Source organism: Aulonocara sp. 'chitande type north' Nkhata Bay, linkage group LG8, assembly GCF_057382095.1.
Source record: "Aulonocara sp. 'chitande type north' Nkhata Bay isolate Kocher_YH1m ecotype deep benthic linkage group LG8, A_spYH_male_GT1.1, whole genome shotgun sequence".
NCBI classification, from domain to species: domain Eukaryota; kingdom Metazoa; phylum Chordata; class Actinopteri; order Cichliformes; family Cichlidae; genus Aulonocara; species Aulonocara sp. 'chitande type north' Nkhata Bay.
Genome location: NC_141351.1, coordinates 5,693,523 through 5,709,234, shown reverse-complemented (window position 1 = coordinate 5,709,234; position 15,712 = coordinate 5,693,523). Strand labels below are relative to the sequence as shown.

Genomic DNA, 15,712 nt, shown 5'->3' with positions numbered 1-15,712 from the left:
ATCCTCTCTGATGTATGACTGCACTGATTGAATGTAAGATGTTCTCAGTGAGTACATTACACCATTTCTGTACACTGCGCCTACAAGCAGTAAATATCTACTATGTAAACATTTTTATAAGCTCTTGGTGATTTTGGTTTTACGGCTTTCCCTAAAACATCAAACTGTGGAGTCTGAGTGATAAACATAATGACAGATAAAAATTCCTTCCAACCAGGTTAGCCGTTGATGAGTAGTGTTTGTCTCTGACCTTTTCCTGAAAGCGGTTAAGCTTCATGCAAATGGTAACCACATTGTAACAGATGTCATTCCACTCTGAGTCTTTCTTCCTCTCATTTTTCTGCATATGTTCAACACCCGTCTTCTGTTCAAAACCACTTTCTAAAGTCTGGACTTCTGCATGCAGTGCAACAAAATACCTATAACATTGGACCAGAGCTCTTCTCGCAACCTTAGCTGTCACCCCAACATTCCCATTAAAAAGAATGCAAGTTTACAGCACTACCATGCTTTCTGCACTTTTCAAACCTACATCCAAAGCTGAACGCTACATCCATCTTTACGCTGTCTATGATTTTTTTTTTCCTTTCAGGCAAGAGGACCTTCTTTTTTTGGTTGCTTTTTTCCACCTACTACTTTTAAAACAATTAAGCACTGCTCTGTGGAGATGTGTCAGTTTTTCTTTTGTCAGTGTATCTGGTCGCACCCCTGCCACTTGGGCTGGTGCATATGCAAATCAGAGAAGCTGAGGGCACAATAAGCAGGTCAGTATCTGCAGACATCTCTACAATATTTCAATGCAGGAGCACAGATTTTTACAGAAGGCACAGAACCGCTTGAATACTTAAGACTTTCTGCAAAAAAACTCTTCATTCAGGCTTCCTACAAGTGAATGTTCCCTTCTGTTGCCATTCTGGCAGCATATTTTTCCAACAGCAACATCAGTCATTTAGAAGTGAATATCAGAAAGTCATGAGAGCGCTTTAAGCTTTTGTGTGTAATGACCAATACACTGAGCGATTCAACAGGACTTACCCACCTCCATGCAGGCTTTTGCACTGAGCACTGATAACAAGCTGGAGTGTCATCATCATCGCTTTAGTCTGGAGAATGCAATGTCTGTGTTTTCTGCAAAGAATTTCAAATTCCGATTTGTCTGACCACAGAGCAGTTTTCCACTTTGCCTCAGTCCATTTGGACATTTTGCTTCCTTTCTGCATGATAGAGCTTTAACCTGCATTAGTGGATGGCACTGCAAACTGTGGGAGTGTTTGTAAGTTTTTTCTTTGACACGCTGCCTGTCTAAGATATTCTTTTATACCCAATCATGTTACTGACCTGTTGCAATATTTTTCATGACATTGATACTTTTTCTATGTTCTACTGTGAATAAAATAGGAGATTATGTGATTTGGATATCATTGCTTTCTATTTTTTGTTGCATTTTACACAGCGTAACAAATTTTTATTGAAATTGAACAAGCAAAGGAAAACTTACAAGAAGCTGTGCCAGTGTCTAGACAAGCACACTTCATGCAGTATTGTTTTTGACTGCTTCTCCTTTTTGGCCTGTTACCTGTCAGTCAACTTATGCATAAGGACAAGAACACCTTTCAATTTAGGAAATTCAACATGTTCTTTTATCAACATTAAACCTGCGGAAGTATTACTAATGGACAGACAGCATTTCTGCTTCATAACCCTTTTCAGTTCAAATTTTTAAAAAAATGATCCAAATGTAATAGAATAAAACTTTAACAGACAAACAGACAAAACTCTAATTGTTACGACTCAATTTTTTTTTAAATGCCTTGTTCGAGACATGAGAGATGTAAGGATGGCTATCTTTGATATTTTCAATTCCCAGCACCTTTACTCAAAAAGGGGGGGCGACCACAAACACAGAAACAACACAGTGCCAAACCCTTAAGTCAGTGTGCGTTGACCCACATTTAAGTGTGTGTGGGCCCAGTGAAGCCCGGGAGTGGTGAGGAGGAGGAGGAGAGAGGAAGGTAAAGTAGCTGCAGGGTGAAAATTGTCACTTCTGATGGAGCCAGGAATCTGTCAGCTTATATGTTCTTTCACTTTGGGAGGAACTGCGACGAGTGATGATGCAGGCACATGCATATGCACACTTTATCACATTTGTTTGCAAGTATGCATGCATGCAGACATGCTCACACAAACAGTGGCGACAGGTGAGAGGTGATAGAGAGTGACAGCTCAACCCTGGAGGTACTGAAAAAGTAGGAGAAATTTTGGAAGGTGGGGTTATGGAAGTGTAGGAGAGAGCGGAGGAAACTCAGTAGTAGTAGATCTTTACAGCTTGTAGTGGCTTCACTTGCTTCCTGTCTGCAGTCCGTGTACGGGGCAGGCTGCAGGGATAACTTCACATCTATCTTTTCTAGTATACCTGTTAAGCTGTGAACCATGATGCTGTTCATGCAGGTTTCATGGTGCTTTTCCTTCACAGATTAAGCACCTCCAGTATCAGTTCCAGAGAATCCAATCAAGATCCTTTTATTAAAAGCTAATTAAGAGAGAGATCCCTTATATCGTTGAGCCCCTCAGAGGACAAGCTTGTTTAAATTGTTATTTACATTATAAAACTGCAGATAGCTGTAACGTTATTACTAGTTTCTTGATTTGGAGCCCAAAAATGTGAGCTAAAGTACTGTTGGGTCACTCTCTTGTGTCTTTTGACCATTGAGCGTAGAGCCGTGTTTGTGATGGAGTTATTTATAACACTGGGTTAGCAGGGCTCTGTTAGAGATCGCTTTCAGCCAAACGATGGCCAGGATTCTCCAAAGGCTTTTGGTGTGAAAGGTTGAAAGTTTGTTGAGGTCGCTGTCTGTCACCTCCCATTACTCTGAGCCACAGAGCAAAGAGAACGGCACACAGTGGGGATTTAACTTCATTTGGTGTGGTTGTTGTACTCTGATGACCTTAAGTCTCTGTTCATCCTTGATCTTTTTCTTTGGCCCTTCTCTGTCCAGTTATGTGAAATTATCACTGGTGAGACCTCGCAGTTAATGCTGAGCTGTTAATAATCAAGGGCATCTCCTCAAGTTTGGTCTGGTTTAGGTGTGCACAGCATTGTGGATGCAGACTGTCTGATGCTCCTTGGTTTGGAACTTTCAAATGCCAATATCTATTGACTGGATTCAGTTAAAAAGTATGAGACACATCTCATCCCCCTCTTTTGTACATCCATCATTTTTCTTCTGCTAATCCAAAATATTTCAAATAAAAGATAAGGAGCAACTGGGTCTGAAAAGTGAAATCACGAGGTACCTGCGTTCTTTGTAATGGCCAGCAGAGAGCAATAACTCTGGTTGTAAAAAGAGCAGAGATTGTATAGAAATCTATTAAAAAGTTTTACCATAGTTCTCCCTCATTGTATGATCTCATTAAAAACATTGTGATGAGCAGATGTTCTCAGTTGCTAATTTCAAGTCGTCATTAATATGCCTTAATGTTCATTTTGTACACTTTTATCCCATTTAGAGTTGAATCCATGATAAAGCAGGGCATGCTTTAAGGTGTGGGTATTTTGCATGTTCCTGAGGTAGCAACTTGTCAATCACAGTCTCCTGTTAGCAGTTTATCAGTAACATCTTCACCTCCCTTATGACATCTGGCTTAAAAAACTAAAAACAACAACAAAGAAGTGTCCAAAATGCTTATCTCAAGGCTTTAAAATAGCTTGAGGTACAGCTCTTCTCTCGCTCCTCTGCTTGACCTAAGAGGTCAAACACACTGTAACTTAAAAAAAACACTAGCAAATAGAATGAAAATACTGCAAAACCACACAAATCACAGCAGAAGTAATTTAGTGAGTCAATAACATGATTTAACAGAAGCATTGAATAGTGAACATGTAGCGAGAGCTGGAGCCCCCTGTTGAAGTACTGCAGGTTGGTCACAATAATAACAGAAACTCAGTCTGAAATTAGTAACAAATATGTATACTTACATATTAATAAAAATATATTAATTTATATGAAAAGGGAATTGAAAGAGGAGGCGAGTCATCCCCTAAATCACTTCCGTTGTGTAGTTTTTTTCTTTTGTTGTTTGCTTCTTTTTTAAATTCCGTTTTTCTTCTCTCTGCTTTTTGCATTTCCTATGTTTTCTCAGATCGTGTGTTTGACCTCTCAGGGCCACTGTACATTTCATTTTTAAAAAGTTTACATCAACGTGTCACTAGTGCCCTTGAGCTACAAAATGTGACTCAATATTTTCTATTTGGAAGCGAGAGAAAGGGTTAATAGCAAAGTGATTCTATGTGCTTTGTGTGAGTGGTGATGGACCCATATATATGCCCATGCTATATTGAGTATCACTTATTTGCGGACCTTAATACAGGGCAGAGCAGTCAAACCATTTGAGCAATGGCGTCCTTCGTTATGTAATGCAAGGACTAAAAAAGCAGCTGGCTTAAAAACACACCGGATGAAGATGACATGCCAGAGCAGTCAAAGATGTAGCTTTGATGCTGGATGGAAACCTCAAGAACAGAAAGGATAATGTTGTGAAAAAGAATTCCAACAGAAGCGTCCTTTGATGTAGGAAGGGTTTTTGTTTGAGGTTTCTTCACCAGAAAAAGTTTTCAATCTTTTAGGGGCACAATTGTCCCCGCATGGGTTCACTCTGAGTTCACGCACACTTGTTAGCATTAATCAGCGATTATAAACTGGTCACAATTGTGAATGAGAGCATGAATGGCTGTCAGTCACTCTGTATTAGCCCTGCAGCGGCAGTCTGTCCAGGGTGTACACAGCCGCTTGCCTGAAGTCAGATGGGCAAGGTTCCAGTCCCTGTGACCCTGAACTGGACAAGCAGTTCAAAAATACATGAATGAATAAATGGGTCTCTGATGAATGGATCTTTAAATGAACAACTCTGTGTATGCTTGTCTCTTGTGACTGTTCCCCTGATTGTTTCAGTCTTGGCAGTGTGTTGAGGACAAGAGTAGGTGCAGTGCTGTATTTGACACATTATCTCTGATCAGTGACGCCAGAGGGACATCACGAAACTAGCATTTTTGGCCGCTGCTATTATTTAAGACTAAATGAATATTTTATAATCACTTTGGCAACAAAAAGTCACTCATACATTAAATTAAAAATTCCTGTCATTATTGTTGTGCCTTGACACATAGATTAATTAACAGTTGTCACAGCTGTCTTGTCTTCGAAACATGCTAGCTGCTAGAAATTAGTAAAATATAAATAGATTTCGGAAGCGAGGCTTCTTCTATCCACCCAATCTTTTCCTCTCTTTTCTGAGAGCACCTGGAGCGCTGTGTCACACACACTCATTAATGTACTTACTTGCGCAAAAACACAGCCCTCCATCCCAACCATGTGACCTCCACCATGTTGTTTCCAGGTTTCTCCCGCTTTGCTAACTGGACGCTATGTTGCAACACATCTCGCCTCATGGCTGTTCTGACCTCTCACTGTGGTGATCTGACCCATGCACATGTAACCCAAATGCCACCGCTATTATTCTTGTTGTTAATTGAACTATAAATCAAGATGAGTGTGAGTGTATGTGTGCGTGTACACGTAAAATCATGAAGGTCATTTTTGTTTGTTTACGGTGTACAACCGGCCCCGCTCCAGTTGAAGCCTTTCATTAAACACGACACGCGTGACCTAAGGCGCTCTCCATTGTTGGCTGGGGATTAGTGCGGCTTGCAAATACCCCGAACCTTGTGCGGCTGGAACGAGTCGAGGGCTATTAGAAGGTGTGTGTGTGTATGTCCTTGTTTATATATCTTTGTGGGAACCGAAAATTGGAAGTTTACGATGCTATGGGGACAAAATCCCGGTCCCCACAAGTTTGAAGGCATTTTTCAAACTCAAAATGTGGTTTTAGTGTGTGTGTGCATGGAAGGAGAGGGGAAGGAGGTCTGCGAGGAGGATCACTCTGGATTTTAACTTTCAAAGCTGATTTGGGAAAACTGTTAGGATTTTAGCCCGCTAATCACCCTCTGCTTGCAGGATGTTAAGAGAACGAGAAACCTGTGGTGGGAAGCAGGTGCACAGCACGAGTTTGAGAGCTGCAACAGCACACGTGCAGATTGCAAAAGTCTTGCTTTGTGCTTGGCCGCTCTAACATCCGTCTCTAAAGCGCATGCAGAATTTGTGCATCTCACCTCATGAAGTGTGTGTGCTGTATATGAAGTCCTGGATTGCACGTACACTTTTATAGCAGGGATTTATGTCAGCAGGCTAATAACTAAACAAGCAAGCAGGCAGAGCAACCCAAAAATGGTAAAGCTGTAATCTCAGTGAAATTTGTTTAATCTCAAAGGGGAGCAGTAATCTGTCAAGATGGGCTCACGGAGGGAGGATGTTTATGCCGCCACAGTGTTTCTATTTCAGCTTAGGTGCTACCCTGCAGAAAATGTTAATCCTAGTGGTTTGGTATCTGCAGAATGAGTTTTGCAGTTTGAGTTAATGGGAGACACTCAAAGACAACTGATGGTCAATGGAGGTTTTGGTGGCACCAGTGCAGCTGTCCTCATGTTTAGCTTCTCAATTAAAATTCAAGTGAGAAAAATGATGTGGGAGAGATGGGATGTTTGCAAAGTGAAATGGAAAAGGAGGGAGGAATGCATGAAGATCAGAGTGACTGAAAGTAGCTGCTGGTTTCACTTCTTATCCTTGCGAGTGAAAGGGGGGATAAAAAGCAAGAGAGGTTGATAGAAGGACATTTGACCTGGTAAAGAAGGAACAAAGGAGACGTGGAAGAAGGCTGAAGGAGAGGACTCTTACGAACCAAAACAAAGTGATTTGTGGTGAAGAAATTCAGGATGAGAGGGACAAATAGCGCGTGATGAAACAGATTTTCAAGCAAGAAAATGAGATCAAAAACAATAAGCCTGGAGAGATAAGAAGAACAAACTCTATGGAGAAAAGAAAGAAGAGGCAGCTAGAGAGTTGGTTCAGGATGAAAGCAGAGAGATGTGAGCCCATGCTGCGCTGTAATGATTTCCTGAGGCGAATAGACTGAACTTTGAACCATGTATTTAACTCTATACTGCAGCTGGAGTGTATGCACAATTGCATTTGTATCAGGAGAAAGGCTAAAACTCAAACTACAAATCTTTTTTCTTCTCAAGGTTGTGTTTCAGTAACTCAGTTTAAAAGCATCAGATTCACAGTGTAAAATGTGACTTCATGTGCTCTTTCTGAAACCCTGACACATTTGTACACGTGAGACATTCTAACACAGACGCACAAGTTAAAAGTGCCTAGCTGCAAAAAACAAACCCTCAAAAACTAGAAAGTTGGTTTTCTCTGTTTCATGCTTACAAGAAAAGCAAACAGTACGCAAAGAGCTGAAATATAAAAGAAAAACTGAAAAAGAAACAAATAAATGAACCCTAAGAATAGACAAGAGAATAAACAAGAATAAATATGTAAAGTTTTAGGTGTGTACACCGATGAAGCACTAGCTCAAAGCTTAGTTAACACAGGTGAAGATAAACTAGTTCACATCCATAGCTGACACTTTAGACTTTAAACTGAAAATTAAGCCTCACCCACATATAAAGCAATTTGCTCACAGCACATTACTTTGTAGCTGACAGCTGATCACTATTTTTGACATTCCACCCTCATGTTTGTTTACCAACCCCCAGTTATGTCAATCAACAATTCGCTTCACTCCCATTGGTGGTTGCCTCAAAGCCGAGATAAGTTTAACACTGTGTGTTGTTGTGATGTTGTTTACGCTATTTCACCTCTCAAATAATACTGACATTGTATTTGTGCAATTGCAAGCGTCTTCCTGTGCTATTCTCTTTCAGCAGAACTGTCATTTTCAGTAGTGCCATCCATGAAGGCCCCATTCAGTGCCAATTCTAATCTAAACACATCCCTGTAAACCTCTGTAGGATCATACATCAGCATCTCCAAAAACCAAGAAATAAAAAGTGCTTTTACTGCACAAAATGTAATCACTTAAATAATGAGATGCGTCATTAAGTAGATTCAGATTCAAAACTGATGAGTTAACGAATGTTAAAATGTTCTTTGGGAACTTTTGTTGATGTTCGCTTATGTCATTGAGCTTTGGTAATATTTGCAAGTGATCTTCATTCATGTGCAGATATTTCCCAGGACATGCCATACTCATTATAACTTTTCAGACATGTCAATAATGTGCCTGATGTTTGGACTGAGAAGATCAAGTTTTTACTGAATTTGTTCAAATTTGCACTCATAAAACTCAACTTCAGGTTAAAGCTTCATTGTCTATTGGATGTTTGAGGAAAAAATATTTGGTGATTTAAAAATACAGTACTTAGTTACTTTAAAAAAAAAAGATAAACACATTTTCTTAAAACTTATCAAGTGCATTTGTTCTATTTCTCGACTCTCTTACCCTCTGCCTGACTCTGCTCAGATCAGCTGGTTGTGATGCTTGTGGGGAAGTTGTGGGGTGCCCTCTGGTGGACACATGACCCAAGTTTGTAGTTGGAGGGCATTTCTCCATTTCTTTACTTTTAAATTTTCATTTTTCATCATAACATGATAAATGTTGATACCAGTAAATTGCCAAATAGCTAATATTACTCTCCTAATAAATAAGTCAGACTCAGTTTCAAATGGTCTGATGGACTTTCTTCAGCAGCGCCTAGCCTAGTATAGCGATTTTGCGCATCATGTGATACACACATTGCTTGACTCACGTCCACCATATTGGACATTATGCAACCAATGGTTGGGTTCATAGAAGTTTCTGGCTGTCTGTAGATGAAATCAGTGGCAAAGGGGTATTATACTAATATATATCCCAATGTTTCCTTTAAAGGCAGGTTTTAGTTGCACTTTTCAGTTTTATGCTGCTTGAAGAATACCTGGCTAGTGTTTGCAGACAGACATGTTCCATGCAAAGTACAGGTGACCATAACAATTTGATAGCAACCAAAGCAATTGGGGAGTCCAATATTTTTGCCTGGAGACCAGTAATTACAAGGGGGTCACAGACCAGTCTCAAATTCAAAATGTGCATTTGTTAACCCTTGACTGTAACTGTTTTGTATTTCAGAATGGTTTTTGCACGTGTCTGTGTTTTGAGGTGACTTTTAGGTATAAAGTATAAGGGCTGGGAACATTGTCTTCATTTATTAGCAATCTAACAATAACCTCTGTAAGCTGGAAAAATGAATCCTCACGAATAACCTTCCTCCTCCTTTTCCCTCATGACTACTGCTTGGTTATTAACCTGCTGGTGTGCACAGAGTGCCAAAGGAGAGGAGTACCTCTCCTGTGTCTGTGGTTGGGCTTACTCCAATACAACAAACGATCTACATTCATATACAACAAGAAAAAAAGACCCATCGATAAAGAATAAACATGTCTTTTGTCGTATGTTTTAATTAGGGGATAAATGAGCGTTTTCTAGAAATTTGGAAACCCATGCATCTCTCTCACACATGCGCGCGGGCACACACACACACACACACACACACACACACACACACACACACACACACACACACACACACACACGCTTCTTCACCTGGAGTTGAGGTCGGCCTGTGCTGCCCCTCCTACTCCTCCTCCGCTTCCCCCACGGCTCTTCTCCAGGCCCAGTTTAGTAAAGATGCCAACCAGTACCATGATGGCCACCACCCCACAGATGATGTACACGATAAGTTGCGTGCGGTCCCGGTCCAGGTCTCCCTGTCCCTCAGTAATGGTGGAAACTGGTTTGCCAGTGTTTGCCCAGATGGGAGTGTCATAGTTGGAGCAGATGTTCTGGTCCAAGCGCTGCTGACGGAACTGGCAGCAGAAACGGTAGAAGCAGGTACCGCAGCAGTACAGGAAGACACCGGCGTTACAGTTGAAAGGTGGGTCCCACTGACCCATGACATCATAGTAACCCTGGCAACGTGTCCCACCAGCAGGAGGGAGATCCTCATCATCTGTATCTCCACCACTGTTGGGAGTGGAAAGCCCTGTCTCTGGAGGAGTGTTTTGGGTGGTCTCTGTATAGCTGGTAGTTGTCTGGTTAGTCAGTGTGGTAGGTGAATCCTCAGTTACTCCCACAGCTGTAACTGATGGACCCTGGGCGAAGGCTGGCCGGATCACCAAGAATAGAAAGAGGAAGGAGAGAAAAAAGGGGCAGGAGAAAGGGTTGGTGGCTGCCATGTTTCCTGGAGAACCCAATGTTCCACCTACAGGCTTTGAATAGGAGGGAAGCAGGTGGAAGAGTGTTAGCAACAGAGAAACAGCACAGACATCAAACAAGGTAAAAGTAGTTTTACTGAGAAAAGCAAACCAAAAAATCCCCACAGTCTAAAAAAAATTCCCAGAAGTATCTCAAAGCATGTTCCTGTTAAAACACATGACTTATCTATTGATCTGACACATTTATGAAATCAATAATGAAAACAGGGCAGAGTACATTTTTAAATAGGTCACTATCGGAGACTTTTGTCATAAAAGGCGATGTGATACACACTCGCTGCTCTCTCCTACTCCCTGGGTGTTTGGTATGCAGGGGAAACAACAGGAAGGCTACGCAAAGGCTAATTAACACTACCCCCAAAAAACCATTGGCTGCCCTCTGCTATCCCTTGAGCCCATCACCAGATCCTGTCTCAGTAAAACCAGGGCCATCACAGGTGACCTCTTGCACCCCGCTCACCACCTGTTTGACCCGCTGCCACTCCCGATGTCGCCTCAGGTCAATCAGGTTCCACACCTGCAGACTCACAAACAGCATCTTCCCCTGGGCCATTGCCACCGTTAACATACAATATCCTGTCCTAATCACACACCGACTCCACTCAGACCAAGTGCATTACACTACTTCCAAACACTTTGCAACCTGTTCTTCTTTTGTGTTTCTTCCTCCTATGTTCCTCGTGATTATTAATATTTTTCATGTTTGTTATTTACTCATGCTGTCTTACTATTTAATATTTTATTCCAGCACAGTTGGTGTAGAGCACTCACAATTTTGTTGTACATGTACAATGACAATAAAGGGCTATTCTATTCGATTCTATTCGTTTCTATTCGATTCGATAATCAGCTGGGAGAATCAGTCTAAGGAGACTTCTCAACTTACTTTTCAAAGATATTAAAAAAATGCAGAAAAGCAAGTGACAGTTCAATTTTGTTTAGTTTTGAAAGAGCTAAATAGGCAAGTCATTTCATGCTTGAAAATCATTGACTGGGTTCTCACCTTCTTCGCAGTCCTCTGTCGACCCTGTGCGTTTCTTCCTCAAAGTTCAAGGGCAATAAAATGAAATCCCTCTAGAAATATCCACAAACTTTAGCCAGCAGCATTTTTGCCCCAAGTTTACCCTCGCTCCTCTTTCCCCTCACGTGTTCTCCATTTTCAGCCGTTGATTTAATTGAACGACTTAAACAAACCCAAAGCGATGCACTCCTTTGACCCTCTTTACACTCGTCTTTACAGTCCTCTCTATCACCTCTTGCTCTTCTTCTCTTCTTCAAACGCTGTGCAGACAAAGGCGGCTGATGTGAGTTCGGTCAATGACTTTTAGGCTCCTCTACTGCCAAGATCCCCTTTGCGCTGTGTGTGTGTGTGTGTGTGTATGTATTTGTCCATATGTGTGAGAGAGAAATCAAAAGAGTGTGTGTGGTGGTTGCACCGAGCCCTGAAACAGTTCAGGAACCAAATGCGATCTCCGCCTCTGTTTACTTCCACTCAGTGCCAGACAGTGAGAGAGGAGAGATAGGAGAGAGCGTGTGTGTGGGGGGGTGGGGGGTGGGGGGGGGCAGAGGGGCGCTATATCCAGCTGCATTTCCCATCATTCCCAGAGGGGAAAAGGACTGGAAGGAGAGAGATGGGGAAAATATAAAAAAGAAAAAAACTCAAATGTTTGTGTGTGTGTGTGTGTGTGTTTACTATATGTTGAAATCTTGGCCCCTATCATACCACACACACACACACACACACACACACACACACACACACACAGAAGCCCCACCTCGTCGTCCACCCACCCTGCCTCCCCATCCTTATCCCTTCTCCGTCTTGTCATGTCTCTTCCCCGCCCTCCTCTCCTGCCGCAGGCTTAGGTAACACACTTGTTTGTGGATTTCTGTGTCGAGTGTGTGCATGTAGGTGTGTGCGTGTGTGTCTTGTAAGCATCTGTTTGTGTCAGATTCAGGAGTCAGGAGGGTCCAACTCTAGCTTTGCCTACTCCTGTGTTTCAGTACCAACCTGCGCAGGAAATACCGAAACTGGGAGCCGAGACTGGCACACACCGCTGAAGACTAACACACACACACACACACACACACACACACACACACACACACACATGCACTCACACACATATTCATATGCCTCCACTGAGGCCAATTATAGGAGCTTTTCTCAAAGTAAACTACCACATTTACAAATTTTAATGGAATTATAAGCCAGATTGACAAGGGGCTTTTTGTTTTGCTTCCCGCTAATCGCCTGTCCCAAAAATCCCCTTCTTTATGTCCTGTCATTCCAGACTCACTGCTTCCCTCATTTTCCTCCGATTCTCACTGTATTGTGTGCTGGATATCAGAGGGAGAGTGCGAGAGAAAGAGAGAGGGGAGAGAAAGTGTAACAGAGGGAATGAAAAGAAGAGAGTCAATGTAGGGCAGTGGAGAGGAGGCTGATTGAAAAGAAAAAAAGAGAGAGAAAGGAAGGAAAGAAAGAGGGGATGGAGAGGTGGAGTAGCGGAGCGGGGAAGATGAGAGGCGAAACACTGAGAAAAGGAAGCGAGAGAAGGTTTTAGAGTAAGGAGTTGGGTGGGGGGTGTAGAGGTGAGAGTTTTGAGAACAGGATGAAGGGAGCAGAGAGGTGACAGGTACAGGATGCAGGACTGAGAGGGGGGAGGATTAGAAAGCAAATGAAATTAAGGACTTTCTTTTCTGGATGAAGTCCATTTCTTCATCATTTTCAGACTCATGATGCTGACAAACTCAGATGCCTGTTATGTGAGAATAGGACTATAGCGCCGATGGGACAGTGATTTGCAGGTCATCGAGCTGGGAACAGCAAACTTTTAAAGCAAGAAGCTTTAAAAGAGAACCAGGATGGAAAAGAAAACCTTTGAATACTGTAAAGTTTAATTTGTGTGCTGGGGATGTAAAAGCCCAACCAGGGACAAGTGTTGGAAACTGGCAGTGGCTATAAACTCTCTGCAACATCATCAGTTTCATGCTCTGCACTGGAACTGTGTTAAACTCTCTCATCCCTTTATTATGTCATAAAAATGCAATAAATTAACCCCATAAAGCCCAAACCATGAAATAATTGTCAGATTTTCCTTTTCATTTTTTAAACTGGAGTCTTTATTGAACCATGTGACAATTTTTTTAAAGGAACTAAATAATAATTTGCATATATGAGTTTTAATTTAAATCATTTTTTGCTATATTTACTGTTCAGTTTGTTCATGTTCACACTGATGATAAAGAGATCTTATCAAATGTGTTGTATTTGGCATTATTTCTTTATTTCTCTGTTTGCAAATTTGCATCATCCTCAGAATATCATTTTCATGGTTCTGGGTTACTTTGATCCAGCTTTCTTAGGTCTGTCATGTTTCCACGTCTTTGTGTCTAGTGTGCATCTTTGTTAATTGTCTCTTGCTTCCTGTTTTATTTTGACAGTTCTGCCCTATGTTCAGCCCCTGTTCCCCGTCTCGTTTGTGTCATTAGTACCAGCTGTGTTTCCCTTCTGTCTCCAGTTTCCTGATTACTCCGTCATGTATTTTAGTCCTCTATTGTCCCCTACTTGTTGTCCCTCTTCCATGGCTGTGTGTTTCTTTGTGTGCCTCTCTGTGTGTTTAGTTCATATTTTCCCAGTGTAGTTTGTTGTAGTTTTCCCTGCCAACAATAAACATGTTTTTGAGTTTACATTTCCGACTCCGTGAAGTCTGCTTTTGGTTCCTTTTCCTGCGTGCACACAGCTGCTTCATGACAGACATTCCCAACACGAGTAATCAAAAAATAACATCAGACTTTGTGGATGACTATCAATCACTATGTGATGTTAAAGCTGGGTGACTCTTAAAATACCAGACTATACACCCAGGTGACGAACTAGCGCCGCCTTAATCTTTCTGCATAATCCTGGCACGCTTTTACACTAAATAGTGAATTTTGACAAGGCAGTAGTGTCGTGATTCTGGGTCTTTGACCCAGTGTTTTGTGTTTTTGGATTGTTATTCATTATTGTTTTGATCTTAAAGAGTGATCAAAACAATAACCTGGCCTGAAAATGCTCTCTCCAAACTACAGAACTGCTTCACACAGACAGACTGGGACATATTTGAACACCAGGACCAGAAACTTTCACAGGATCAGTACTGGACTATATCAAGTTCTGTATTGGAAATGTGACTGTGGACAAAACCATTCGGGTTTTCCCAAACCAAATGTGCCTGGATAAAGGACTTTCTCACAAACCGGCCCCTGACTGTAAGACTTGGCCCTCATCTCTCCTCCACTAGCACACTGAGCACCGGCTCCCCACAGGGCTGTGTGCTGAGCTCCCTCCTGTATTCTCTCTACACCCACGACTGCAGTTCGACCCACAACAACAATATCATCATCAAGTTTGCTGATGACACTGCGGTAGTGGGACTTATCTCAAAGGGAGACGAGGCAGAGAGTCCTCAGGAACTCCAACCTGCTCCTAACCTTCTACCGCTCGTCCATTGAGAGCCTGCTAACTTATTGCGTCACGGTATGGTACGGCAGCTGCACTAAGGCGGATAGAGCGAGGCTTCAGAGTGTAGTCAAGACAGCACAAAAGATCATCGGCTGCCCTCTCCCCTCCCTGATAGACATTTATTCCTCCCGCTGCCTCAGCAGAGCAGCAAACATCATCAAGGACAGTTCCCACCCTGGTTTCAACATGTTCAGCCTGCTTCCCTCAGGGAAGCGCTACAGGTGCATCAGCACAAAACCCACAGACTCAAAAACAGTTTCCCAAAGGCCATAACCACCCTGAACTCAGACATGCACCGATAACACAGCTCAGATGTCTCTCTGAGTGATGTATATATAGTTACAGAAAATCACTACTTTGCAGATGTTTACAGCTTATACGTGCCAACTGCATTTTCATCCTGAGTGCAAAAGTGCAAAAGCAGCTCGCATCCCAGTTGGTGTTTCTACTATCGTAAAACCTTTTAGGAAAATTGAGGTCAAAATGAGAACTCTCTTAGCTTTTGTTAAGCAGTGAATGGAAATATAAAAGTGTGTGTGTGTGTGTGTGTGTGTGTGTGTGTGTGTGTGTGTGTGTGTGTGTGTGTGTGTGTGTGTGTGTGCGTGTGTGTGTGCTCGTGCGTGTGTGTGTGTGTGTGTGTCATACAGTTAAAACACAGAAGGGCTGTTGTTGAATACTAAATAATCTTGTTTAATTAAAGTTCATTTAGAGATGTGCAGAGTGGCTGCAGGTCTCTCATTTAATGCAGCAACATTGCCCAGATGTATTGAATATTTAATGTGATGACTTCCCAGAATCTATGAATATTTGTATTTTAGCTCTATGTGCCTCTACTGACAAGTGTTACTCTTAATTCACATCCATACTACTATACAATATTCTATACCCCAATGACATACACCTAGAGACCGATTGATAATCACCAGTCACTATAGAAAAATGTGTGGAAAATGCTTGTTTGAGATCTCAGGCAGTCGCTAGGAGAAATCAG

At 41.9% G+C, this 15,712-nt stretch overlaps 1 protein-coding gene across 2 annotated transcripts in view; it reads right to left on the bottom strand.

Annotated features, from left to right (window-relative positions):
• shisa8b (shisa family member 8b) overlaps positions 1-11,694 on the bottom strand; it is a 39,620-nt gene extending 27,926 nt beyond the window's left edge. The window contains exons 1-2 of one of the 2 annotated variants that reach the window (XM_086302946.1): positions 11,218-11,694; positions 9,544-10,208 (exon numbers count right to left, since the gene is read on the bottom strand). In XM_086302946.1, coding sequence (XP_086159072.1) covers positions 9,544-10,175 — 632 coding nt within the window. In that variant the 5' untranslated portion in view covers positions 10,176-10,208; positions 11,218-11,694. The remainder of the gene's footprint in view (positions 1-9,543; positions 10,209-11,217) is intronic. The other variant, XM_086302947.1, reaches the window with a different exon arrangement.
• Between the last annotated feature and the right edge of the window lie 4,018 nt (positions 11,695-15,712).